Source organism: Heteronotia binoei, chromosome 13 (genome assembly GCF_032191835.1).
Source record: "Heteronotia binoei isolate CCM8104 ecotype False Entrance Well chromosome 13, APGP_CSIRO_Hbin_v1, whole genome shotgun sequence".
Lineage (NCBI taxonomy): Eukaryota > Metazoa > Chordata > Lepidosauria > Squamata > Gekkonidae > Heteronotia > Heteronotia binoei.
Genome location: NC_083235.1, coordinates 69,177,242 through 69,202,291, shown reverse-complemented (window position 1 = coordinate 69,202,291; position 25,050 = coordinate 69,177,242). Strand labels below are relative to the sequence as shown.

General features: G+C 45.0%; 1 protein-coding gene across 1 annotated transcript in view; it reads left to right on the top strand.

Annotated features, from left to right (window-relative positions):
- FBF1 (Fas binding factor 1) overlaps window positions 1-25,050 on the top strand; it is a 64,488-nt gene extending 39,438 nt beyond the window's left edge. The window contains exons 18-28 of the mRNA XM_060252106.1: window positions 1,140-1,346; window positions 3,027-3,134; window positions 6,358-6,497; window positions 9,364-9,482; window positions 12,093-12,215; window positions 15,772-15,957; window positions 18,132-18,308; window positions 21,051-21,188; window positions 22,140-22,278; window positions 23,886-24,007; window positions 24,898-25,050. Coding sequence (XP_060108089.1) covers window positions 1,140-1,346; window positions 3,027-3,134; window positions 6,358-6,497; window positions 9,364-9,482; window positions 12,093-12,215; window positions 15,772-15,957; window positions 18,132-18,308; window positions 21,051-21,188; window positions 22,140-22,278; window positions 23,886-24,007; window positions 24,898-24,984 — 1,546 coding nt within the window. The 3' untranslated portion in view covers window positions 24,985-25,050. The remainder of the gene's footprint in view (window positions 1-1,139; window positions 1,347-3,026; window positions 3,135-6,357; window positions 6,498-9,363; window positions 9,483-12,092; window positions 12,216-15,771; window positions 15,958-18,131; window positions 18,309-21,050; window positions 21,189-22,139; window positions 22,279-23,885; window positions 24,008-24,897) is intronic.

The following is a 25,050-nucleotide window of genomic DNA, read 5'->3' as shown; positions in this document are numbered from 1 at the left end:
AATTAATAACAACACACAAATTAGCTGAAAATTGTAAAAACTCAGATGGTGCCCTGTAGGTTTTCTTTAAATCCTGGAGTGGGGGAAGAAGGAAACTTACAAATTGTCTGGTAGGGGCAGGAAAAAAAGAGATGTGCCACTCAGATAATAAACCGTTGCTGCCCTCAGCCATTGCGCAATGAAATGCTGAAAGATGGCGAAAGAACAGTAGCGTTCTAGTAACAAAATAAATCAGAGAAAGCCTGGAAAACAGTGTATAGTAAAGAAATAAGGCACCATCAGACTACTGCATTCAAAATTAATAAGACGGTCCCAAAGGAAGGCTCATAAAGATCCGAAACAGACCGGTTTTGCATCATCGGACTGTATTGTTTGGAAAGAACCTGATATCGTCTTATGGACAATAGTGAAGTTGTGTGCTTTGGATGGTATTTGTCGCTGAATTTATCACTGAAATTTACATTGTAATACCATGTTGCGAATGGAAAGTACTTCAATTGTATTTTGATATTGGTTTGTAACACAGAGAGTATCTTTTTTGTCATTTCCTGATCGTTAACCTCCGTGGTCCCGGTATTGTTTGACCTCAACCCAAAAGCCCCAGCGGAACATCTCTGCCGTACAGACCCTGCAGAATTGCATAAGGTCCCTCAGGGCCCTGCTGTCGTCTGGCAGAGAGTTCCCTCAGGTCGGAGCCGGAACCGAGAAGGCCTTAGCCCTGGCTGAGGACAGTAGATACATTGCTCCCAGACTGCTCAGGGCCTTAAAGATCAAAGCCAAAACCTTGAACCTGACTCTATACTCCACCAGGGAGTCGGCGTAGCTGGTGCAGCACTGGCTGAATATGTGCTGTCTGTGGTATGATCTCATTCAGCATATAAAAAGAGAGCCATCCTAAGCAAATCTATTCAGAATCCTCCTCGAGTCGATTCAGTGGGGCTTACTCCCAGGAAGCTGTTCTTAGGATGGTACTGTAAGAGTAACAGTAGTAAAAACATCATTATCTCCAAACCAGAAACTAAGCCCTAAAGTAGCCCTTTACTTAGAGGTCTGTAACGATTTGCTAATTCCGGTTAGACGAGAGGCTCTTGCATCCTCTTTTCCCGCCTAAATATGTCTGGGGTTGTTTTCTGGGACAGGAACCGCATAAAGGTGATTGAGGACTCGTACCGCCAGCGGGAGGAGCGCTTGAGGCAAGAGAACCAGGAGCTGGGGCAGCAATACCTCTCCTATTGCCAGAGCGCAGAACAAGCCAAATCCGAGCTACTGGCCCAACATCAGCACAGACTGACAGAGATGGAGCAGGAGAAGGTCAAGGAGTTTGACAGGCTCCGAAAGCTTCAGCGGTAAAAGTGGGGGGCGCCGGGCGGTGGGGGGGAGGGGAGACAGCAATTGGCCTTTGGCTTGAAGAGGCTTTTACAGAGCACACAGCAAACCACAAGAACAAAGTACTTTAATTTTGAGTCCTTCAAAAACCTGGCTGACCTATTGCAGTAGAACCATTCATTTCTTGCAAATTATTAGTTTAGCCGCAGTGAGACTTCTGAATAGGACAGGGATGGCCAAACTTGCTTAATGTAAGAGTCACATAGAATAAATAGAATAAATGTCAGATGTTTGAGAGCCAAAAGATATTAACAAATATGACACACAGGTCTTTATTAAAACTCTTAATACTTCCTTTGCACAGAAAGATAAAATACATATGTATGCACTTTACAACATGACCATGCTAGAAGGATACTTTTAAAAAACCCAAACAAACAGAAACTGGGAATAACAGTCTCCATAAGACCAGTGTAGGGAAAAGTTAGGGAATTATTTTTTGGCTTCAGTGGGAGAAGGAAACATGCATGTACCATATAAATCAACGACCACTGTTTTTGCCTTGACACCAGCAACTCCTACAAGAGGGGGAGGGACGGTGGCTCAGTGGTAGAGCATCTGCTTGGGAAGCAGAAGGTCCCAGGTTCAATCCCTGGCATCTCCAAAAAAGAGTCCAGGCAAATAGGTGTGAAAAAACTCAGCTTGAGACCCTGGAGAGCCGCTGCCAGTCTGAGAAGACAATACTGACTTTGATGGACCGAGAGTCTGATTCAGTAGAAGGCAGCTTCATATGTTCAAGAGCTGTGAAACTAAGGAGGAACCCTGTACTGCCCTCTTTCATTCTGTCCCTCCTTCCAATGGCTCCCTCAGCTCATGTGATCTCTTTCCCCTCTCTGGGTCTCCCGGGCCACCTCTGTGGTGGAGGAGAGGAGCTTGCAAACCTGTCTCTGTTCCCCTCCTTCCCCACTACACACACGGTGGAAATAATCACCTACCTATGGATCAGTGCTCATAGGCTGACTAGGGTCCCAATGCTAAGCATGCTTACTTAAGACTAAGCCTGCATTAAGTTCCTCCTCAAGCTCTCAGAGCCACACAATATGCATGAAAGAGCTGCATGTCACCCCCGAGACACAGTTTGGCTGCCCCTAGAATAGGATTTGTTTTCCTGTTCCCAAAAGTTACATATCGTCAGATATGCACATTTCTATGGGCCTTGAAATCCTTGTGCCTTGTTTTACCAGTACGTATCTAAATGAATAAACATAACATTAATTTTGGAGCAAATAATAATAATAAAATTTTATTCATATCCCACCCTCCCCGCCGGAGCAGGCTCAGGGTGGCTAACAACATTCGTAAATATACAATACAGTAAATATACAAACTTTAAAATTAGCATTATTTAAAAACAAGCCAGTACACCATTAACTTAATCTGACAGTAGCAATGATGTTCCTGGCGCTATTCCTGTCAGTTTACACGATAACGAGGGTCCTTAAACAGAACCATGTTGGCGGATCCCTTTATTGAACAATCATGAATCAGCAGTCCGTGAACGGCAGCTTAAAGAGGGTGGTCTTGCAGGCCCTGCGGAACTGGTCAAATGATGCAGAGAAACTCTGCTCTCTGTACAGGCCATTCCAGAGTGCCCAGCTTCAGAGGGTTCAATTGTGTTTTTTTTTCCCTTGGACCCACAGGACATCCATCCAGCAGATGCATAAGGACCACGAAGAACAACTACAGCAGTTAAAACGGCTAAAGGATCAGGAGATCGACGCTGTGACCAGCGCCACCTCTTATACCAGGTAATTGCTGCCGCTCCTGTGGACCAGATCCCAAATCAGGAATAGGAGTCAGAGCTCGGAACTGGGGAGCACAACTGGGAGAAAAGCAAGAATAGTTTTGTGGCTATATCCGTGGTGCCCAGGTGAGAAAGACAAGTTGCCGAGAAACAGAGCCTCTGCGCTGCTCCGCTTTCGTGAGATGGAAGTTAGACAAGAAAAAGGAAGAGATGCAAATGGAGGTTAGAGCCTTGCCCCTCTGCATCTGGACGTCTTTAGCAAACACTGGAAGGGTTGAGGCTCTGGCCTGAAGATTCCGAATCGATCATCTGATGATCACATTGGTCAGAAATGCCACTTGCGGAGCTTGAGCCAATAGCAGATGACTACTTTAAGCTCACTTTTGGAAGCTTGGATGGCCAAGTGTCCAGCTCACACCCAAAAGAATCAACGTTAGTACTGACATTTTGGTGTACCTAAGTTTTCTGGCTCATGCTTTTTTTTTGTAAACTGGCTAGTGGATTGCGCAGTACAAGTGAAGTTGACAAACTATTCATTTGTATATGAACAGTTTTCATATGTTCTTAATGGTGCAAAAAAAAACCTGATGAGACAGATGTGTTCTCAGATTGCTTTCCTGTAGTGCTCCATGCTCTGTCACTGCCACCTCAGCTCCCTGCCAGCTGTTCAGCACATTCTTTACTAAGCACAAAATGTATTTATATTCCATGGGAAATGACTTAAAAATGTGAAGTGACTCCTTCTGTTCCTTACATCTGCCTGACCTGATATTCTTTAATAAGAAAGACAGATATGATCAGATAAAGAATGGGATAGGCATTCTCACTGTGGTTGAAACGCTTGGGGCTCTTTAGCTTGGAGAAACATCGACTGCGGGGTGAGATGATAGAGGTTTATAAGATGATGCATGGGATGGAGAAAGTAGAGAAAGAAGTACTTTTCTCCCTTTCTCACAATACAAGAACTCGTGGGCATTCGATGAAATTGCTGAGCAGTCAGTTTAAAACGGATAAAAGGAAGTACTTCTTAACCCAAAGGGTTATTAACATGTGGAATTCACTGCCACAGGAGGTAGTGGCGGCTACAAGCATAGACAGCTTCAAGAGGGGATTGGATAAAAATATGGAGCAGAGGTCCATCAGTGGCTATTAGCCACAGTGTGTGTGTGTGTGTGTGTGTGTGTGTGTGTGTATATATATAATTTTTTTGGCCACTGTGTGACACAGAGTGTTGGACTGGATGGGCCATTGGCCTGATCCAACATGGCTTCTCTTATGTTCTTATGACTGCTCCTTGCCAAAACCATTTTCTGCCCAAAAGGGAAGAAAAATCTACAGGTTCTGTCTCCTTTGAGGATGAGTTCTCCACAGACTTCGTCAGTTTTAGTTCAGGTTCCTAGGCTGACCTTCACTTGTAAAAATAGGCTGACTGCTTACCCATTGTATTGAAAATGAAAGTTTCATTTTCCATAAATTTAATCTTCCATAGACTGTGAGCATTCTTAGTTTGGAAAAGCACAGCTCCAAGTTTAGAAACACGAAACGAAACGGATCAAGGCTTTCTGGCACAGATGAAAAAACCAAAACAAAAAAAAAAATAAAAAAGGAAAGTGTCCTGACAGTGAATAGCAAGAACCGGAGGATGCTGCCAACTGTGTAGGTTCTAAAACAGCACATTCAGCCAAAGGTGGCTGCTTTTAAGAGAGAGGTCTCATGGCAACCCCAGGGCCTAGTCATCAGATATCTTGACAAGCATTTATCCACCTGCCATGCTGAGTGCTTCCAGTGCACAGCTGCTGCCAAGGCTGACCCACCTTCGTCTGAGAGATTTGTTTCCCTGTCCCCAACCTGAGACTCTGGAGCAAGCCTCTCTGCAATAACAAAGCCAAGTCTAGCCTGGGTTTGGTCTGGTAGAACCGCAGCAACATACCACCAAGCAGACTAAAGCTTTATTAAAAAAATTAAAGAATTTTTTTTAAAGCAGCGTTGTTCCAGCGACAGGTTCAAGCACACAGAATATAATAAAACTAGCTCCCTGGATAAGTTCTTGACAGCATAGATCATGGGTGTCAAACATGCAGCCCAAGGGCCAAATCAAGCCCCCTGGAGGGCTCCTATCAGGCCCCTGAACAACTGGCTGTTATCTGCTTCCTTCTTCTCTTTTACTTCTTTCTGCATCCCAGCTTGCTTTGCCAGCCATGCTGAACTGAAGCTACAGAGCAAAATCTCTATTTTGAGGCTCCTCCCTTGGGGAGAAAGTTGGGGAGGAATAGCTTGTTTTGCCAGGCTCTCTCAATTGCACTGCAGAGCTACTGAGCGAAGTCTCTCTTCCTTCTATTGGTTGAGGCTCCTCCCTGTCCTGGGGAAGACAGAAAAGAGCCAGAGCTTCCTTTGCCCAGTTCCCTTTAAGACCAATGAGTGCTAATGTTTTAAGCATGCTTTATTTTAAGTTTTCTTTTTTTAAAAAATCTTTAATTGTGTTTGTCTGCGTCCTTTATAAATTTTATTTCTCTGCTACCTAATCTTAAATAGGTACACATATGGCTCGACATGGCGTAGCCCGGCCTAACAAGATCTCATTTAGGTCAGAACTGAACTGGCCCTCATTACAAATGAGCTCAACACCCCTGGCATAGATCTTAGCTTCTTAAACTCTAGCAAATTCAGTGTAAGGCAAGCAGCAGAACTCCATAACAGCAAGCAGGTAACATGGATAAGGGAAGTGGGATGTAGCCTGATAGCATGGAATACAATTTATCGAAATGCAGGCCAGAATCCTCCTGACCCTCTCCGGGTGATCACTGAGCTGTCTCTGAGGGATCTTCTGGAAGAAGAGCAAATTCCCACGCTCCCTTCTTCACCCAGCTGAAGCTGATGAGTTAATCCGTAAGCCTGAGAAATGACTTTGACTAACTAAGAATCCATTTTGGGGGGGGGGGGGGAAGGGGAGCGACACCTGCTGCTAACAGTCCAGAACAAAAAAAAAAGCATTAAGTGGAACATTCCTCAGAAGATGACTTCTCTCTCAACGGATGCAAAACTGCTTGCAAACAAATCTCCACAACAGTTGAAAGAGGCTCAACGTGACAAAAACTGGGCCTTTGAAACAAGCTATGTTTGAATGCAAAAACTATGATCGATAAAGTTCTAAGTGTCCCTGACTCTTAAACTGTAAAGAGTGCAAATATCTTAATTCAGTAATGCAGGGAACTCCTTGCTTTTCACAGGTCTTTGAATGGCATCATTGAACAGATGGAGCAATTCTCCAGCAACCTGAATAACCTCTCCAGCAAAGTGGAGGCCACCCACCATGCTACATCGCAAGGGCTTGAGATTGGTGTTCGCCAAAGAGAGAAACAACAACAGGGTACATTTCTTTCTGACTCTTGAAGCTCACGTACCACTTCCTCCCATCTTTCTTGCGCACTAAAGCACTTGGAACTTAGTGGGGGCCCAGATTTGAAGGATAAGTCAAGTGGTCATTAGATAGGGCTCAGCTTTGTCTTTCCATAGCCTGAGGTAGAAAGCCTATACTAGCGGCCACCACCTTCCGTAGGCACATTTGACTGGCCTCATGTGGTGGGGGGGGGGGGTTGCAAAAAAGGTTCCTCCAAGGTGTCATTAGGCCGGCACATTGTGCTTTGTTGTTTACAAATGTTTGCGTTTGAGCATCTTGAGGCTGGAGGGTGTCAGGCTGAGGAGAAGGGACATGATCCATTAGATAGGATGTTTTCCTCGGAGGATGGACCAGTGTCCTCCAGTACTGAGGATACCCCTTGGGTTTGGGAGTAGGTGGGTTTTAGCGGGTGATTTGATTATTAGGAATATAGAGTAAGATCTGTGACAGGCATTTTGACATAGACATAAATGACCTTTATTGGCATTAATATAAGAATACAGTATACTTTAAAACCAACAATAACACTATGAAATATGATAAAACCTTTAACAACCGACAAAAGTGAAATAAGATAGAATAGCTGTGGGCTATGCAAGAGTGAAAGCCTCTCTGATTTGGATAGCAACCTGTAAAAAGCAAGCAACGTGAGTAGTGACAAAGTTGTGTTTCCCGTGGAGTAGAAAGCGGACCTTGGCATTGTCAGAAAGGCCTTGATGGTCGGAGAGCAGTGCATCTAGGAATCTTGCTCGTGGACTGCTATAGAAAGAGCAGTCCAGAAGAGCATGAGAGACTGTTTCGATAACTCCTTGGCTACAAGGGCATCGTCTAAGATTGTGGGGGATTCTGCAGTATCTTCCGAAAAGGATGGCCGATGGTAATGCATTAAATCTAGCCAGCATAAATGCTCTTCTTTGGTGAGGAACAGGCACTTTGACTGCACTGGGACTTGCCTGCCTGGCACAAAGGTTGTGGATATCATGCACTCTCTAGATAGGTTGATAGTGCTGGGGAGGAGTCATGGTACACATTGGCACCAATGAAACTGGGAAATGTGATTGTGTGGTCCTGGAGGAAAAATGTAAGTTACTGGCAGAAAGTTAAAGGCCAGGACACCAAAGGTAGCATTTTCAGAAGTGTTATCGCTACCATGCACAGGACTAGCTAAACAGGCGCAGATTAAGGTTCTCAACAAATGAATGAGAAACTGCTGCCTGGAGGCATTTGCTAGGCATTTGAGAATTTCCTGGGACAAGCCAAGTCTGTACAGGTTTTGCTTGAATCAAAAGGGAAACCACACTACAGGTGTGTAATATCAATATCAAAAAGTGTAACTTTTAAACTAATGCCAGGGGGACAGCCAATAAGAGCCGAGAAGCCTCTGGTTCCAGATAACTTAATCCAAGGGACGACAGTGTAAACACTCAGGGTGACATTGGTAGAAGCGCAATAGAACTTGGGAGCGAAAATAGGACGGCCGTGTGCTGAGACAACAGAGCCAAGGAAGATAGCGGTGACTGGAGAGGGAAATGTGTATAGGCATCTGTATGCTGATGCTAGAAGCGTTTGAGTCAAGATGGAGGAACTGGATAACATGGTGTTAAATGACAATTTAGATATAGTGGATGTTTCAGAAACATGGTGGAAAAGGGGAAATAAATGGGATATGATCATTACTGAATATAAACTGGAGGAGCTGTTGTGCTGTATATCAAAGAGGGCATAGAGGCAAATAAGAAAGAAAACGTTAGGGAAATGAACAGAAGGGAACACAGGCTCTGGCAAAGGCAAAACTAATAATGATGCAAGCAAAAAGAGAATTTTATGAACCAGGGGTATCAAACTCATTTGTTACAAGGGCTGAATCTGACATAAATAGGACTTTGTGGGGCTGAGCCTGTGTGTCCTAAAATGTAATTCCAGGTAATGGAGATATAAACTTTATAAAGGACACAGAGAAATATAATTAAGTATATTAATTTTTGAACTTAAAATGCAAGCATGCTTAAAACTCTTGCGATATTTTTTTTTTTTTAAAAAATGGCAAGTTGGGGGAATAGTGGAATTTGGCAATGCAATTTTAAAAATAAAATATCAAGGAAAAGCACAAGGAAAAATAAATGAGTCTAGGAAAACATGAAACAGCTGGGCATTGCAAGCTTCTCCCCCACCCCCAGGTCTAGTCAGATTGGCAGTGGCTCTCCAGTGTAATATCCCCCTTTGGCTGTGGGCTCCCAGGTTAGAATACTCACAAGTCACCAGTTCTCAGGTCCATTCAGCAGAGAGAAGCTGGCTCAAAGCATCAGCCCTTTATTTGCAAGGCCACAACTCCAAGAAGCATGAGCTTCAGCTGACCATAGGAATGCTGAAAAGTGCTCCTCTCCATTGAAACACATTGCAGCACAGAGAAAGTTGCAAGGAAAACGTAGGATGGATTTTCCATTAAGGTCTCTGAGAGATGCCAAGATGCTGTTGCACCACAAAAAGTAACCATACCTGTTTTATAGCTAAAACTGAGGGCATATCCAGGGTCTTCCGTTTCAGAGACCTCGTATGCTATTCACCAAATTCTCTGCTGAACCATATGGCGGGAAATTTCCAGCGCAGGAACAGTGCCCAGAGTTTCCCAGATTTCTGCACTTTTGGTTGTGTCTTACAGGGATGAACTTAGTGTGCAGCTGTATGTAATCTCTCAGTTTAGCAGCCCTGGGTATACTGACCAAAATTCCTGAAATAATTGGCGATTACCTAGTTAGGGCCATGATTCAGAGTTTGCCAGTATATCAGCGGAGAATTCCAACGACTGATCACTGCTCTCCCCCCCACCCATGGCAAGTGCTGCAAAATCATCTGGCCCATCAACAGAAAGACATGGAAGAAGAACGAGGCCGGCTACAAGAGGTCATCTCTAAAATGGAGGCCAGGCTAAACGAGCAGACCCGCCTCCTCGAGCAGGTGAGCCGATGTTAGAGCAGATGTGCTCAGGCCAGGTGTCTGTTCAAATGCGAATGTGAGAGCTGAAAACCAAGGCTTATGTTGAGATCTGTTCGCCTCCCCCTATTATTATTATTATTAGCATTTAAGGCAAATGTTGGAAATAGGACTGCTTCGGTTGTTGAAATACGTTGTGTGTTTTTGTTTAATAGTGTCGTCCAGCAATGAAAGTTTAATAGCCAAATATTGCTTTACGGGTGTAGTGAGATGAGGCCCCTGAACGAAGTGAACGGGAGCTTCCCTTGCCCCAGAGTGTTTACATATTCAGAGGAGCATCTGCACAGAGAGGTACATCTAAACACTGGAGTGAGAGTAATAATAATAATAATAATAATTTTATTCTTATATCCCGCCCTCCCCCACCAAAGCGGGCTCAGAGCGGCTTACATGACATGGTTTACACCGTGATTACACTAAAATCCAGTCATTGCAATAAAAGACAATTAAAATAGTTAAATACATTTCAATTAGATTAAATAAACAATTAAGATTATTAACAGCTACAAAATAAAGTGCCACAGTTCAATATATGTATAAGATGGCTAGGTGTCATTTCCGGGTTCCATCTTAAATGCGAGTTGACAGAGGGTGGTTTTGCAAGCCCTGCAAAACTGATTTAGGTCTCGCAGGGCTCGCACCTCCTCTGGTAGTTGATTCCACCATTGGGGAGCCATTGTGGAGAAGGCCTGCTCCCTTGTTATTTTCAGTCTGGCCTCCCTTGGTCCAGGGATTCGTAATAGGTTTTGGGAACTGGATCTCAGTGCTCTCAGGGGAAGAAGTAAGAAGAAGATGATGATATTGGATTTATATCCTGCCCTATACTCTGAATCTCAGATTCTCAGAGTGGTCACAATCTCCTTTACCTCCCCCCCCCACGCACACACACAACAGACACCCTGTGAGGTGGGTGGGGCTGAGAGAGCTCTTACAGCAGCTGCCCTTTCAAGGACAACCCCTGCGAGAGCTGTGGCTGACCCAAGGCCATCCCAGCAGGTGCAAGTGGAGGAGTAGGGAATCAAACCCGGTTCTCCCAGATAAGAGTCCACACACTTAACCACTACACCAAACTGACTCTCAGTATGCTGTTCAGTCCTGAGGAATACATATAATACGTGCAGGAATACACGCAGCAAGAGCTGCAGAAAAAGCACGTAAGATTGGCAACCTGAAGGTTTAGCAAGGTCATTTGCGGGATCACTTAAGAGAAATAACCTATACCCTAATGAACTTGCATTCAACTGTAGAGGGGTCAAAGGGCAGACATTTTCCATTTTTCAAAACGGCATTCAAAAGCTGGAGTGATGATTCTAATCTGTGTGTTGGTGGGTGTGGAAATGCTCCTGGTTAACTAATATAGGACAAAAGGCCTGTGTTAGCAGACAGCTGGTGTGCAACCCAGCTCCATAAAACTGAAAGAGCAAAGAGGATTTTATTTGAGTTATTGAGAAAAATAGATATTTGTTTACTTATTCTCTCTCTTCTCCTCAGTGGAGATCTAAAACACCTTACAGCGTCATTCTCCCCTCCTCCATTCTGCCCAATACCAATCCTGTGAAAATAGTTCAGGCTGACAGAAAGTGATCAGGCCACAGTCACACAGCAAACTTTTGTGACAGAGCGAGGTCCAGCATATCCTAGTCCAGAACTCCTCAGAGTCAGTCAGTCAGTCAGTTTATTGCGGCTCTAGGCCAATCAACAACAACAACACAACAACAACAGTACAGCACAACACCGAGCTAAAACGCGACATAACTATCTAATAACTGTGTACAGCCATCAAAATAATGTTAAAGTTAAAATTTTCTGATATAAGCAACATATAACTAAAGACAGCATTGTACACTCAGATCGCAGCTTCATTCAAATACAAGCGACATTAAGTTTCTTCCTGTCAAGGTCAGTAACATATAGAAACTTAGCGAGATCCAGGGAAAGTTGATCACTCCCGTCCCCTAGGAGGAAGTAAATAGCTTGAGACTGATTTAAAGATTCAGCTTGCATTAGATGATTCCGCAGAAATCTGTACCTTGCCTCTGTATGGAAGAGACAGTTCAAAATGAGATGGGAAGCCGTATCGATCTCCTCAAGGCCGCACGGGCAGGTCCTGTCTTCTAGCGGGATCTTTTGGAAACGGCCCCTCAGTACTGCCGTATCCAAAATGTTCAAGCGTGCCAAAGAGAGCATCCGCCTGAACTTAATTGGCTGTATCATTTCTAAATATCTGGCACTTTTAAGTTCGCTTATGAAAAAGGTTGGGATATACGTCCCCCCTACTTTGGCCAGAGATTGTTTTAATTCCAATTCCAGTAAACTCCTCAGAGTTCTGAATTAATAAAACTGGAAAAATGAAATTGGTGGGAGGGGGTGTTTCATTGTTCTTTGTTTCCTTGGTTTGCATAAACGTCTATCCTAACGAGTTCTACCTGTATAGTATGTTGCTGACCCACTTACAATTGAAGTGGCTTTCATTTGAATTGTACCAGTTCATCTTTCTTCTTCCTTCTTGCGTAATCCAATTAAAATTCTTAGCAGCAGGAAAGCCTTCCCTCACGTCCTTCTCTTCCACCCTAGGAACGCTGGAGAGTGACAGCAGAGCAGTCTAAAGTGGCAGCTTTACAGCACTCTCTAGAAGAACAGAGAAGAGTCATGACTCAGCAGCTGGCAATGGAGAGGGAGGAGCTGGAGAGAGCAAAGGTTAGAAATAAATGTCCATGTTGTTTGAGCATTGCAATGTTGCCAATATAAAAATGAGAATCCACTTCACTGACTCAGTTGTAAGTATGCAATAGTCTGTGCAAAAAAGCAGATCTTCCACTAGCTTGGGCTCTTGCGCTTCTTGCACATCCTCTGCTGCTCTTGCTGTGGCATACTTTCCTTCCTGCAGCCACCAACTCATGCTGCTAGCTGAGAGCCCACGCTTCTTGACAACTTGATTCGGTCTGGAGTCCCATAGTTTGTCCTAACAGATAGCCTCTCCCATTGCTCACACATAAGAACATAAGAGAAGCCATGTTGGATCAGGCCAATGGCCCTTCCAGTCCAACACTCTGTGTCACAGAAGAACATAAGAGAAGCCATGTTGGATCAGGCCAGTGGCCCCTCCAATCCAACACTCTGTGTCACATAAGAACATAAGAGAAGCCCTGTTGGATCAGGCCAATGGCCCATCCAGTCCAACACTGTGTCACATAAGAAGATAAGAGAAGCCATGTTGGATCAGGCCAATGGCCCCTCCAGTCCAACACTCTGTGTCACACAGTGGCAAAAAATTTTTATATATATATACACTCTGTGGCTAATAGCCACTGATGGACCTCTGCTCCATATTTTTATCTAAACCCCTCTTGAAGGTGGCCATGCTTGTGGCCATCACCACCTCCGGTGACAGTGAATTCCACATGTTAATCACCCTTTGGGTGAAGAAGTACCTCCTTTTATCTGTTCTAACCCGACTGCTCAGCAATTTCATCAAATGCCCACGAGTTCTTGTATTGTGAGAAAGGGAGAAAAGTACCTCTTTCTCTACTTTCTCCATCCCATGCATTATCTTGTAGAAAAGTAGACAAGAAAGGCTTCCACTATTCCCATAGCGACCACCACTGGCAGACTAGTTGCCACATCTGGAAGACAGTAGACAAGAAATGGTGCTGTAGCCAGAATTCTGCTAGGTGGGACAGAGAGAGCAAGAATCCTCTGGTAGTATATCATGTGGGTGCTATTAAAGGGCAGTGAACTATCTGCGATTCAGTTTACACTTATATGTCATGGGTGCTGAGGACCCTGCAGAAGAAACTGTGCCCCTGCCACCTGCACCAGTGCCCCTGCCTCCTACTGGAGAAGATCCAAGCCCCCCTGCCACTTAGACCCCTAGATCCTTTTCACACATACTACTGTCAAGATCGATGGCAGCCTGTTCAACCTGAGGCGACTAAAGGCCCACTCCAAGACAATGGAAAAACTCATCCGAGAGCTACTGTTTGCTGATGATGCTGCACTCGTCTCCCACTCGGTATCAGCTCTGCAGCATATGACGTCCTGCTTTGCAGAGGCTGCCAAGCTATTCGGCCTAGAAGTTAGTCTGAAGAAGACAGAAGTTCTCCACCAGCCTGCACCCCAGGAAGATTATCACCCTCCCTGCATCACTGTGGGTGAATCAGTTCTGAAGACAGTCCAGCAGTTCAGCTACCTAGGGTGCATCATCTCCTCAGATGCCAAGATCGACAAGGAGATTGACAACAGGCTGGCAAAGGCAAACCGTGCATTTGGCCGACTGCACAAAAGAGTGTGGAGCAACAAGCATCTGAAAAAAGGCACAAAGATCAATGTTTACAAAGCGGTTGTGATGACAACCCTCATCTATGGCTCCGAATCGTGGGTTTTATACCGTCATCACCTGCGACTCCTTGAGCGCTTTCATCAGCGCTGCCTTCGCACCATCCTCAACATCCACTGGAGTGACTTTGTGACCAACACTGAAGTCCTCAAGCGGGCAGAGGTTACCAGCATCGAGGCACTGCTGTTGAAGACGCAGCTGCGCTGGGCAGGGCATATTTCTAGGATGGAAAACCACCGCCTTCCCAAGATTGCCCTGTATGGCGAACTCTCCACCGGCCATCGAAATAGAGGGGCACCAAAGAAGAGGTACAAGGACTCCTTGAAGAAATCCCTTAGCACCTGTCACATCAACCATCACCAGTGGTCTGACCTAGCCTCAGATCGCAAAGCATGGAGGCACACCATCCACCAGGCTGTCTCTTCCTTTGAGAACACACGCATAGCTGGTCTTGAGGACAAAAGGAGATTGAGGAAGAATCGCACTGCTACAGCACCAACCCCAAATCAGACTTTTCCCTGCAGCCGCTGTGGCCGGACCTGCCTGTCCCACATTGGTCTTGTCAGCCACCAGCGAGCCTGCAGCAAACGTGGACTATTGCACCCTTCTTAAATCTTCGTTCGCGAAGCCAAGCCGAGAGACTGTCAAGATCTCTCCCAAGTAATAAGATTTCTCCCCGATACTCATTATGCTGGAAAGGCTGTGGAGGTGTTGGAAATTATAGTCATTGTTGGTGGGACTGTTGTCCCTTGCGGGGGTTCTGGTGGCAAGTCTGCAATTTTATTTATTTATTACTTTCAACTTTTATCCTGTCCTTTTCACAAGTGGACTCAGGGCAGCTAACAATCAATTATCTTTGCAAGATAATTCATGTAACATAAGTATCCCCTTTCTTGCTGACATCCTGTTACTAGATTCATAAAATGGCTGCAACATTCCATGCCATCACAAACTGTTAATAACTAAGCTCTGTGCAGCAGCAAAAGCAGTAATTGCATGCAAATGGAACATGTAACACCACCAAGTATCTCAGAATGGCTAGAAAAAAAAGGAGTATTGTATCTTAGACAAAATTTCTGAGAAATATTCAAATCCAGATGTTGATTCTCGCATCACTACTTTTGTCTCAACCTGGCTTCTGATTATTATTATTATTTTTTGCACCCCAACCTTTTCCCACCTCTGCCTTCTCTAGTGGACCCTCTACTGTAGAAAGATTCTAATTAAGCAGTTTGCTTTTTCTGTTGTTAACTACTTTTAAATTATATTAAAATGCTTGTTGTCTCTAACCATGGATGTAGCTCTCTTACACGGATTTTAAATTACTTGCTATATGTAAATCTATTGACTACAATATCAGTTTCGCATTGTATTTTATGTTATGTTTTTTGTATAATGTATTTTATGTCATTTTGAATAAAATAAAATAAAAAAATTTAAAGAGTTTGTTCAACAGTGGAATCAACTACCTCAGGAGGTGGTGAACTCCCCCTCACTAGCAGTCTTTAAGGAGCAGCTGGACAAACACTCTAGGCTGATCCTGCATTGAGCAGGAGTTTGGACTAGGTGGCCTGTATGACCCCTTCCAGATGTGGCAGACTAGTTGCCACATCTGGGAGGCAGTAGACAAGATTCTATAAGTCTTTTTACCTTAACACCCAGGTGATAAACAGAGATCCTTGTCTGTCAGTTAAGAGGGTTTAATAAGAGGTACAGATTCCTAAGAGAAATATCAGTTATGTTCTTGTTTTTCCCCAGTGCAGCTGACTTAAAAGGTACACTGAGATTTTCAGGATGTGGTTGAAACAGCATCTTTAGTAAATGATTTGCCTTGGGATCTCTGTCTTTTGCTCACACTTCAGTACTATTAAGCACCACACCTCCCTCTCTCCTTCTTCCCATTTATTTTGTTTATAGAATGTTTTGCTAGAGGAGCAGAAGTCAGTGATGCAGAAATGTGCGGAGGAGCGTCGCAAACTTGCTGCGGAATGGTCAGAGCTCCACACTCAACAGAGACTCAGCAAGGAGCGCACTGAGCGGGAGGTTGACCGAGCTCTTCAAATAGATTCCCAGAGGGAAGGGGCCATTATGAACCTTGCAAAGGTAAATGGGGCTTAATTTGAACGTAGCAGAGCATAACACTGGAACTTGCTTCCAAGGCCAGTTCTGAGCCCTGAAAAATGAATTTAAAAAATACCATGCCATACCATAGACCTTTATTGGCATTAATACAAGAATACAGTATACTTTAAAACCAACAGTGACACTATAGAATATAATAAAACCTTTAAAAACCAGCAAAAGTTAAATGACATAAAATAGCAGTAGGCTATGCATGAGTAAAAGCCTCTCTGCTTTGGATCGCAACCTGTAAAAAGCAAGCGTCGTGAGTAGTGACAAAGTTGTGTTTCCCGTGGAGTAAAAAATGAACCTTGGCATTGTCAGAAAGGCCTTGATGGTCAGAAAGCAGTGCATCTAGATATCTTGCACGTGGACTGCTATAGAAAGGGCAGTCCAAAAGAACACGAGGGACCGTTTCGATGACTCCTTGACTACAAGGGCATTGTCTAAGATTGCGGGGGATTCTGTGGTATCTTCTGAAAAGGATGGCCAATGGTAATGCATTAAATCTAACCAGCATGAATGCTCTTCTTTGGTGAGGATCAGTTAAAAAGAGGAAATAGGGAGCTAAAAGCCCAGGAATCTGGGATAAACCCAGATAGCTTGGGGAGCAAGTTTTCCGAGCTGCCTCAGTTAGACGTTGCAACTGGATATCTAGTAGTCTACGTTTGATGGATTGAAATACCGCAGAAGCAGAGGATAGATAAAATGCATCCAAGGAAATTCCTATGGATGTGATTTTCTTTTGGATCAGGGTCAACCATTTGGAAGGAGATGTTTGGATAAGGCAACAAGGTCTTCTAGATCACAGGTGTTACTCATTTGTTATGAGGGCTGGATCTGACATAAATGCCACTTTGTTGAGCTGGGCCATGAGTGCCATAAAATGTAACACGAGGTACTGGAGATACAAATTTTATAAGGTGACTTCAGATGCCGAGTGGCAATAGCAGGCAAATGACAATAGCGAACTTGACTGGATAGGTGTGATATGTAGAGGGGTAGTAGATGTGGAGATGACAGCATTGGTAATGAGACAGGAAACCTAGATCTCAATTCCATCCAGGAGGATTCAGTCCAGAAGGATGCAAAGAATAAATGGACATGTCTGACATTAGAAACTACAGCATTCGGTTGCTGCCCTAAGAGTAGCAGTGCTCTTACAAAGGAATTTCAAAGAGAGATTAGAAAGAGAGAGAGAGACTGCTGATTTGCAATTGAAAATGAAGCTCAAGACAACGCATCCTCCTGGACTGAATTGAGAGCTGGTTTTCCTGTCTCGTTATCACCGTGTGCTAGTATCATTTTGGCATCTGAAATCACTCCACCCTTCAAGATTTAAGGACCAATCCAAGTGTTCTAATTCCTAATCAGGGTCTTTATGAAAGAGAATAAATCCAGATAGGAACAGAGAAATCCAGTCTTCTTTTTAAAAAACACAACTTTTCAGGATAAGCCAAAATAATTTCCTCAGTGTATAAAGTGCTGGTCAGAAGAATCCCTTAAAGTGTGATTGCACACAGAAGTTTATGAAATAAGACGTTGTTGGTCTTGAAGCTGCCATTGGACTCCAACTTTATTTGTCTCTCTCTCCTCCCCCCTCCCTTCCTCCCCAAAAGAGGAGCTGCAGACCTGGATAAAGAAGCAGGAGCTCTCTTTATATGTGCACACACAAGAGACAGAGAGAGAAAGGCTTGTCTTTGGCCTTTGTGTATCCCGCAGGAAGCAGCCATGGAGCTCTCTGTGTTCCGGGGTGGGGAAAGGGAGGCAAGAAGCAGGAAGCAAAGAACTACTGAGAGAGGGGGGGTGGGAAAGCAAGCTATAGCGGAAAAAGAAGCAGAAGAAGGAAGTTGCTTGGGGGCCAGATTTGAGCCCTGCAGGCCTCATGTCGAAAACCTAGAGAATCTTTTCCAAGACAGCCATTGTCAGAGCACTGACAAAAACTTGGCTACAAAGTTCAATATACCTGGCCAGAACTTTTTTTTTCTGGAACTCTCAAGAGGGAAATGCCCCTCTTGGATTTTTAAACATTTTTTTTTGAGATTTTTGTTTACATGCAGAGGTTCCAGAACTCCCTTCTGCCACACTCCCCCTCCTGTGCTTTTCAAAACAAATCGTGATAGCAAATCTGTGTGACGGCTGTTTCTTTTTCCTAGGAGCAAGCAGACCTGAAAATTAAAGCCAGTGAGCTGAGATCCAAGGAGGAGCAGCTGGCTAGAGAGTGGGAGAGTCTCAAGCAAGAGCAGCAGCGGTTGAAATTGGAAAAGGAAAAAATAAATGCAGCAGCTTTGACTATCAAACAGAGGACAGATGAAATTGACAGTATGAGTAAGGTAAGAAAGGCACACTTCGCCCTGCTTGCAGTATTTCTGTTAGTGTTAATGTTACCAGAATGGCTGGGGTCGCCTCTTTTTTGATGGGGGAATTAGCCAAGAGGTTGACTTAGGAAGAGCTATTTTGGTGTGGAGTACTTTCCCATGGCGCAGAGTGGTAAAGTTGCAGTACTGCAGTCGGAGCCCTCTGCTCACGACCTGAGTTCAATCCCAGGGGAAGGCAAGGGCAGACCACCCCGTAAAAAGTCTGCCGTGAAAACGTTGCGAAAGTGACGTCACCCCAGAGTCAAAAACGACTGGTGCTTGCGCAGGGGACTACCTTTACCTTTTTTTTTTTTTACTTTCCGCCAATTATACAGAGGTCCAGTATCGGAAAGAAGTCTTCAGATTTAAAATAGTTTCTGTGTGTGTTTAGAAAAATACGTAGGAATATAATCACACATAAGCAGTCAAAATACACACACAGTCAGGAGGCTGGGCAAAACAGGGATGAGGAATAGAGACTTTCAGGGGTTGTTACAGAGGTGATATTACCTGTCCAGATGTGCAGAAGTCTGTGTAGAAATTAAAAAATGGGGATGTGCACAGCCATCATGCCACGTCTAAGAGGTCCATTACTTAGAGCAACCTGTCTATCTGCCCACAGATTGAACAGGGACGTGTGGTTTGCTCTCAGGTTATATAGCATTTGGAGGGGTGGAGATCCACTCGTGGAATATGATTGAGTTAATGATTATAGATGGACTTTCTGGGTGTTCTGAATAGATTCTCAGTTTAAAACCGAAAGGTGAGAATGGCTCTTAATGGTATGTTTTGATTAACCGATTTAATGTTTGAAATTAATTTTGCTGGATACTCTGGGGGACGAGGCAGGAAGGAGGGGAGGCTTTTGCAAATAGGTTTTGCACATTAGTATAGGGCTAGGGTAACAGAAAAGATACTTAGGTGTGGTAGGGGGGACAGAAGAGATTAGCCAGCAGTTGCTAGCCAGAAATTAAGGGAGAGAGCAAACAAGGACTGAATGAAGAAAAGGTGTTCTTGTAAAAGGTGGAACGAAGTAGGAGTCAAGTTTCACCTTTCAGACCAACAAAGTTTCATTCAGAATGTAAGCTTTCGTATGCATGCATACTTCTTCAGACGAGGGAATAGGGTACAGTGGACTGAAATACATGTAGTTGGTGGGTTTTAAAAGGTAGTAAATGAAAGGAGTATGGAGCTCAGAAAATAAGGGGGTAAACAGTAATATCAGGGCCAGAGACGAGGGTGTTCAAAGGATGAATCAGCAGGCAGTAAGGAATATATGAGCGAGAAACAACAGCTTGAAAACATTTTGTGGGGTCTCAGAAAAAAGGGGAGGGTAATTGATTGTGTATGCAGTGAAAACACAAGTGTCTTAGACCTGCCCCTGTGGATGGGCTCATAGTTGCTTCTCACACCAAATTGCTGCTGGCTTCATTTCTGTACCCACCTTATAAGAATGTGCCTAGTTTGGGGAAAGACCAACAATTGAAGAGATCTTTGACAAAATGACGAGGCTCCTTACATGGTAAAATCAGAGTTTTAATTGATGGGAGTAATTAATACTCAAGCAGTTACAACTGTATCAGGCATACAACAATAACACCAGGTAATAGAAAGCCCACATTAAGATGCAGATAGCCCAGACACCTAAACACACATGAATAATGAGCAATATGTATCACTCAAGAGGGAGAAGCAAGAAGCATAGTAAAGCGGAGCCAGAATGATATGAAAAATATGAGGCACGTATAATAATTTGCTGAATTAACAATGGAGACTGGTAACTGGGGGAAAGATCTTAGAGGACTTTTCAGCCATTTTCTGTGTTCCACCTCTCGTGACATCCCTCATTTGTTCTGCACATGATTCACTTTTAGTGGATTTCAGGACTCCTGTTTTCCTCAAAGCTGCACCTTCCAGTTTATAATTCCTCCAACCCTAGACGAATAAAAGCTAGTTGTGATTTACTCAGCAGCAAGCTCAAAACATGTATTACTTGTACTATACCACATGTTCCATGGTTGATCTTGAGTAGGGCTGGTGCGTGGGAGTAGGCCAAGTAGGCGGCCACCTCCACACAGCCGCCCGCCTCCCCGCAGTGGCCCGCAGCCCGTTGCCATTCACCTCCTCACAGCTGCCTGTCCCCTCCCTGCACCCACCCGCCACCATCGTTCCCTCCCTGCAGCTGCCCGCCACCATTTGCCTCCCCATCCACCGCCGTTCACCTCCCCGCCCACCGCCGTTTGTCTCCCTGCGGCCGGCCACCACCCTCCTCTCCTTGCAGCTGCCCACCGGTCGCCCACTGGCTGCTGCTGTTTGCTTCCCCTGCCCGCCACTGCCATCCCTACCCACCCTCCGCGCTGGCTGCTGGTTCGGCAAAGTCTGGGGGGGGGGGTGCGTGGCAGTGCCTTAATAACAATGTCACTGCCACGCACCCTCCCAGACTTTGCCAAGCTGGCAGCTGGTGCAGGGGGTGGGCGGGGATGGCGGCAGGCGAGGGGAAGTAAATGGCAGCAGCAGGTGGGCGGCCATGGGGAGGGCGGGGCAGTGATGTCATTATGCACGCACGAAAAAAAACATAGTGGGGGCGGAGGTCAGGGATTCGGCCTAGGGGCACAGGCAACCCTAGTCCCGGGCCTGATCTTGAGAAGGAAAACTGGTTCCAAGGCAAAGTGCTGCTGTGCTCTACTGCAGATCACCTTCTGTCCTTGTGCTCTACAGCTGTCCTCACAGAGGTATGAGGAGGGAGAGCGGGCCCTCCTGGAGGCGAGGAAGGTGGAGTTGGAGCATCAGGCAAGGCTGCAGGCTCTCCAGCAGCAGATGGAACGACTAAGGCAGCAGGAAGAATATCTGCACCAGGTAATTTTCCCGAAGCTTTTAATCGGTTGTCCCCATCGGCCATAGAATCTGGATGTCTGGAAACCAAAATATCTCACCGTATAAACAAAATTACACTCAAATATAAATACAAAACATCACCATCCATCAAGGTTCTCATTACAGTATTCCGTGTGTGTGTGTGAAAACATCCAGGCTCAAGCCCACACTCCAGCTTCCAAAAAATGTCTGAAAATGGATCCCAACAGATTAGCAGTCCTTATTGCTCTGAGAAAACATACTGAATTGGATACTCCATACCGACTGAGAAAAGGCATCAAAAGTTGAAGGAACAGAGCATCGGCCAACTTCCTTTTGGATTCACAACAGGATAAAATATTCCCTGGGGAAAAAGGTTTATTTGAAATGGAGCAATAAGTTCTGGTAATCTGTTGGGACTCATGTTTGGAAAGCTGGAGCGTGGACTTGAGCCTGGATGTGTGTACACACACACACACACACGCACGCACGCACGAAGGACTCAGTAGAAAGACTTTAGAAAAAAATAATGTGAAAAGGTAATGTGAACTGGGTGGATGGTGATATTTTGTATTTGAGCGTAATTTTGTAAGAATTTAAACACAAGAATTTCAGTAAATTTATTTTGTATCTTTAGTGGAAGGAAGGGTGAAGGAGAGGGCTGGCGTCAGCACTTCTGCAGCAGTGTGATGGAGGCAAAGAGGGAGGGAGTGGCAGTGAAGTCGGCAGGGACGAAGAGACACGTATGGATACTGTTATTGTCCGCTGCTGCCCAGTATACAGCTGCCCCTGTGTGGCTCCAGCTCTTAATGTAGATGACAGAACACGCTCACGATCACAGCTACCACCTGTTTAAAAGCTGGAGCTGTATACAAACAAGTAAGCTCCACATGAAACAGAGGAAGGTGCTACATAAAGACTTTTCTCTTTCTTCCTCCCTTTCAATTGTATCAGGAGCGCCTCAGTTTGTCACATCAGAGGAGGCAGCTTGAACAGCTACGGGACAGTCTTCCAAGCAATCCACTGCTTTTCCAAGCCACACCCTGGATGCCATTATCAGGAACTCAGGCCAACGCAATATCCAGCATTCAGAGTAAGTAGCACACAGCCATTAATTATCCCTTGCCGGGGGGGGGGGGGAGGGCGGTGTTTGCTTGAAAGAATCAAAGGTTGCAAGGTACTTACTCCATGTCCTTGTGAGGGCCTTGATGTGTCAGTGGCTTTAGTTCTCTGATGGAGTCTAGAGACAATGACTTGCCACTCACCAGCTACCAGGACAGATCCCATAACCTGAAGATGCATTTGTCTGAAACGAAGTTTGGGCACAAAAGGCATTTTCAGATTGTTGAAGAACATCACTTCTTAAGGTTAAAGAAAATAAGACAAAAGGAGTTCCCCCTTGCTTGTAGGGATTTCATTCTGTGAATTTCATGGCTGAATGTGGAATTTGAAGCCCGGTCCCTTGAGCCCCGTGGTGCAGAGTGGTAAAGCTGCAGTACTGCAGTCGGAGCCCTCTGCTCATGACCGGAGTTCGATTCCTGCGGAAGCTGGTTCAGGTAGCCGGCTCCAGGTTGACTCAGCCTTCCATCCTTCCGAGGTCGGTAAAATGAGTAGCCAGCTTGCTGGGGGGAAAGTGTAATGATTGGGGAAGGCAATGGCAAGCCACCCCGTAAAGAGGTCTGCCGTGAAAACGTTGTGAAAGCAGCATCACCCCAGAGTCAGAAATGACTTGTACTTCCACAGGGGACCTTTCCTTTCCTTTCCCCTTGAGTCCAGTTGTCCAAACCAGTGTCCTTTGCTGGCATTGAAGTAGCCAATGCCAAGACTGAAATAGAAGCAGCGTACTAGAACTGACTCTCCTGTTCCACAATTGTGTTTGGCCCCTTTGATCCTTAGATTTCTCAGCTATAGAATAACAATATGATGTGGAATTGGGGTGGGGAGGTGGGGTTCTGTCCTGACAACACTGATGATGGAATCTCTAAAACAGGGGTGTCAAACATAGTTTGGGGGCTGAATCAGGCCCCCAGAGGGCTCCTATCAGGCCCCCCGAGCAACTAGCTGTCATCTGCTTCCTTCTCCCTATATCTTGCTTCCTTCTGCATCACAGCTTGCTTTACAAGGCTAGCTCAATTGCACAGGAGCTACAGAGCAAAACCTCTATTTTCTCCATTGGCTGAGGCTCCTCCCTTGGGGAGGAAGGGGGGAAGGAAGAGCTTGCTTTGCAAGGCTCTCTCAATTGCACAGCAGAGCTACTGAGCCAAGCCCCTCTTCCTTCTATTGGTTGAGGCTCCCCCCCCCAAGTCCCCTAGGGAAGGAAGCAAAGAACCAGAGCTTCCTTTGCCCAGCTCCCATCGGAGAAATACAAAGAAAGCACTTTTAAGACCAATGAATGCTAACGTTTTAAGCATGTTTTAAGTTTTTTAAAAATACATATTTGTGTTTGCCTGTGTTCCCTATAACATTTATATCTCCGCTACCTAATCTTAAATAGGTACGCACATGGCCCGGCCCGACATGGCTCGGCCCAACCAGATATGGCCTGGCCTAACAAGGTGTCTCTTATGTCAGATCCGGGCCCTCATAACAAATTAGTTCGACACCCCTTCTCTAAAGGCTCTGCATCTCTTTATCTTAAAGTGAATTGTCTGCATAGGTACAACATATGATGTAACTTTATTTTCTTCCTAAACTTGCCAGTTCCTGTTACTGATCTACCTAAAGTAGATCTAGGCAACTCTGGAGCCTCCCAGGATTTCTCAAGAACTGGACCATTAGACCTCTATGCCAAACTGGTGCTGCATAAGCTTACAGCTGACAGGGTAAGACTAATTTCCATTTCCCCTGAGAAGGAAACAGCGTAGGGGACTGAAAAGTGTTTGGCTTGGAGACATTCCAAAACAGTTTCCCAAGAGATGCTGAATTCTCCGAAAGAGCCAGTCTGGTGTAGTGGTTAAGTGCGCCGACTCTTACCTAGGGGTTTGATTCCTCACTCCTCCACTTGCAGCTGCTGGAATGGCCTTGGGTCAGCCATAGCTCTCATAGGAGCTGTCCTTGAAAGGGCAACTGCTGTAAGAGCTCTCTCAGCCCCAGAGTGTCTGTTGCGGGGTGGGGAGGTAAAGGAGGTTGTGGCCACTCTGAGACTCTGAGATTCAGAGTATAGGGCGGGATATAAATCCAATATCTTTTATCTTGTGTTTCCCACTCCCCTTCCAGCTTTAGGTCATGCCTGTTGACATCACGCATGCTCTTACGCTAATGTCTTTCCCCGCCTATCCCTTTTCTAGCACAGGCTATAGCTTCCCTTAGGGATCTAAGGGTACAAACCTAATAGAAGTATGAGTGTGATAAGGAACCTGCATATGAACCAGTGTTAATGGTAATCATGGTTGGTTCAAGTCAGCTAACCCGCTTCTAACCACGGTTGCAAACTCTGGCTGAAAACGAAACATGTTAGCAATAATATCGTACACCAGTACACCAAAACAGGTGGGGAAAGAAGAATTCTTGTAAAAGAGGTGCAGATTGGAGGAAAGCGCGTAAACATCTGCAGCATGCTTTTGCATGCTTATCTTCAGATCTGCTTTTTTTTCACAGAGTTTGCATGAATCATCTTGGAAAAGAAACTCCTTGCTTACCTAAAACAGAGGCTTACTATGTGTCCCTCTTACTAAGGAAGTCTTCATCCCCTCCCCCTCCTGTTTTTTTACAGGATAGTGATTTCTTGGAAGAGGAGCGATTCTTCTTGGAAACCCTGACGAAAGCTTCCTGCAAGACTTCATCCCAAACAGCACGATGAGGAGTTCTGGAGATAGCACTGGCTAGCTTGGCGTTGCCTCTAATAAAAATATTACATTTAAATTAA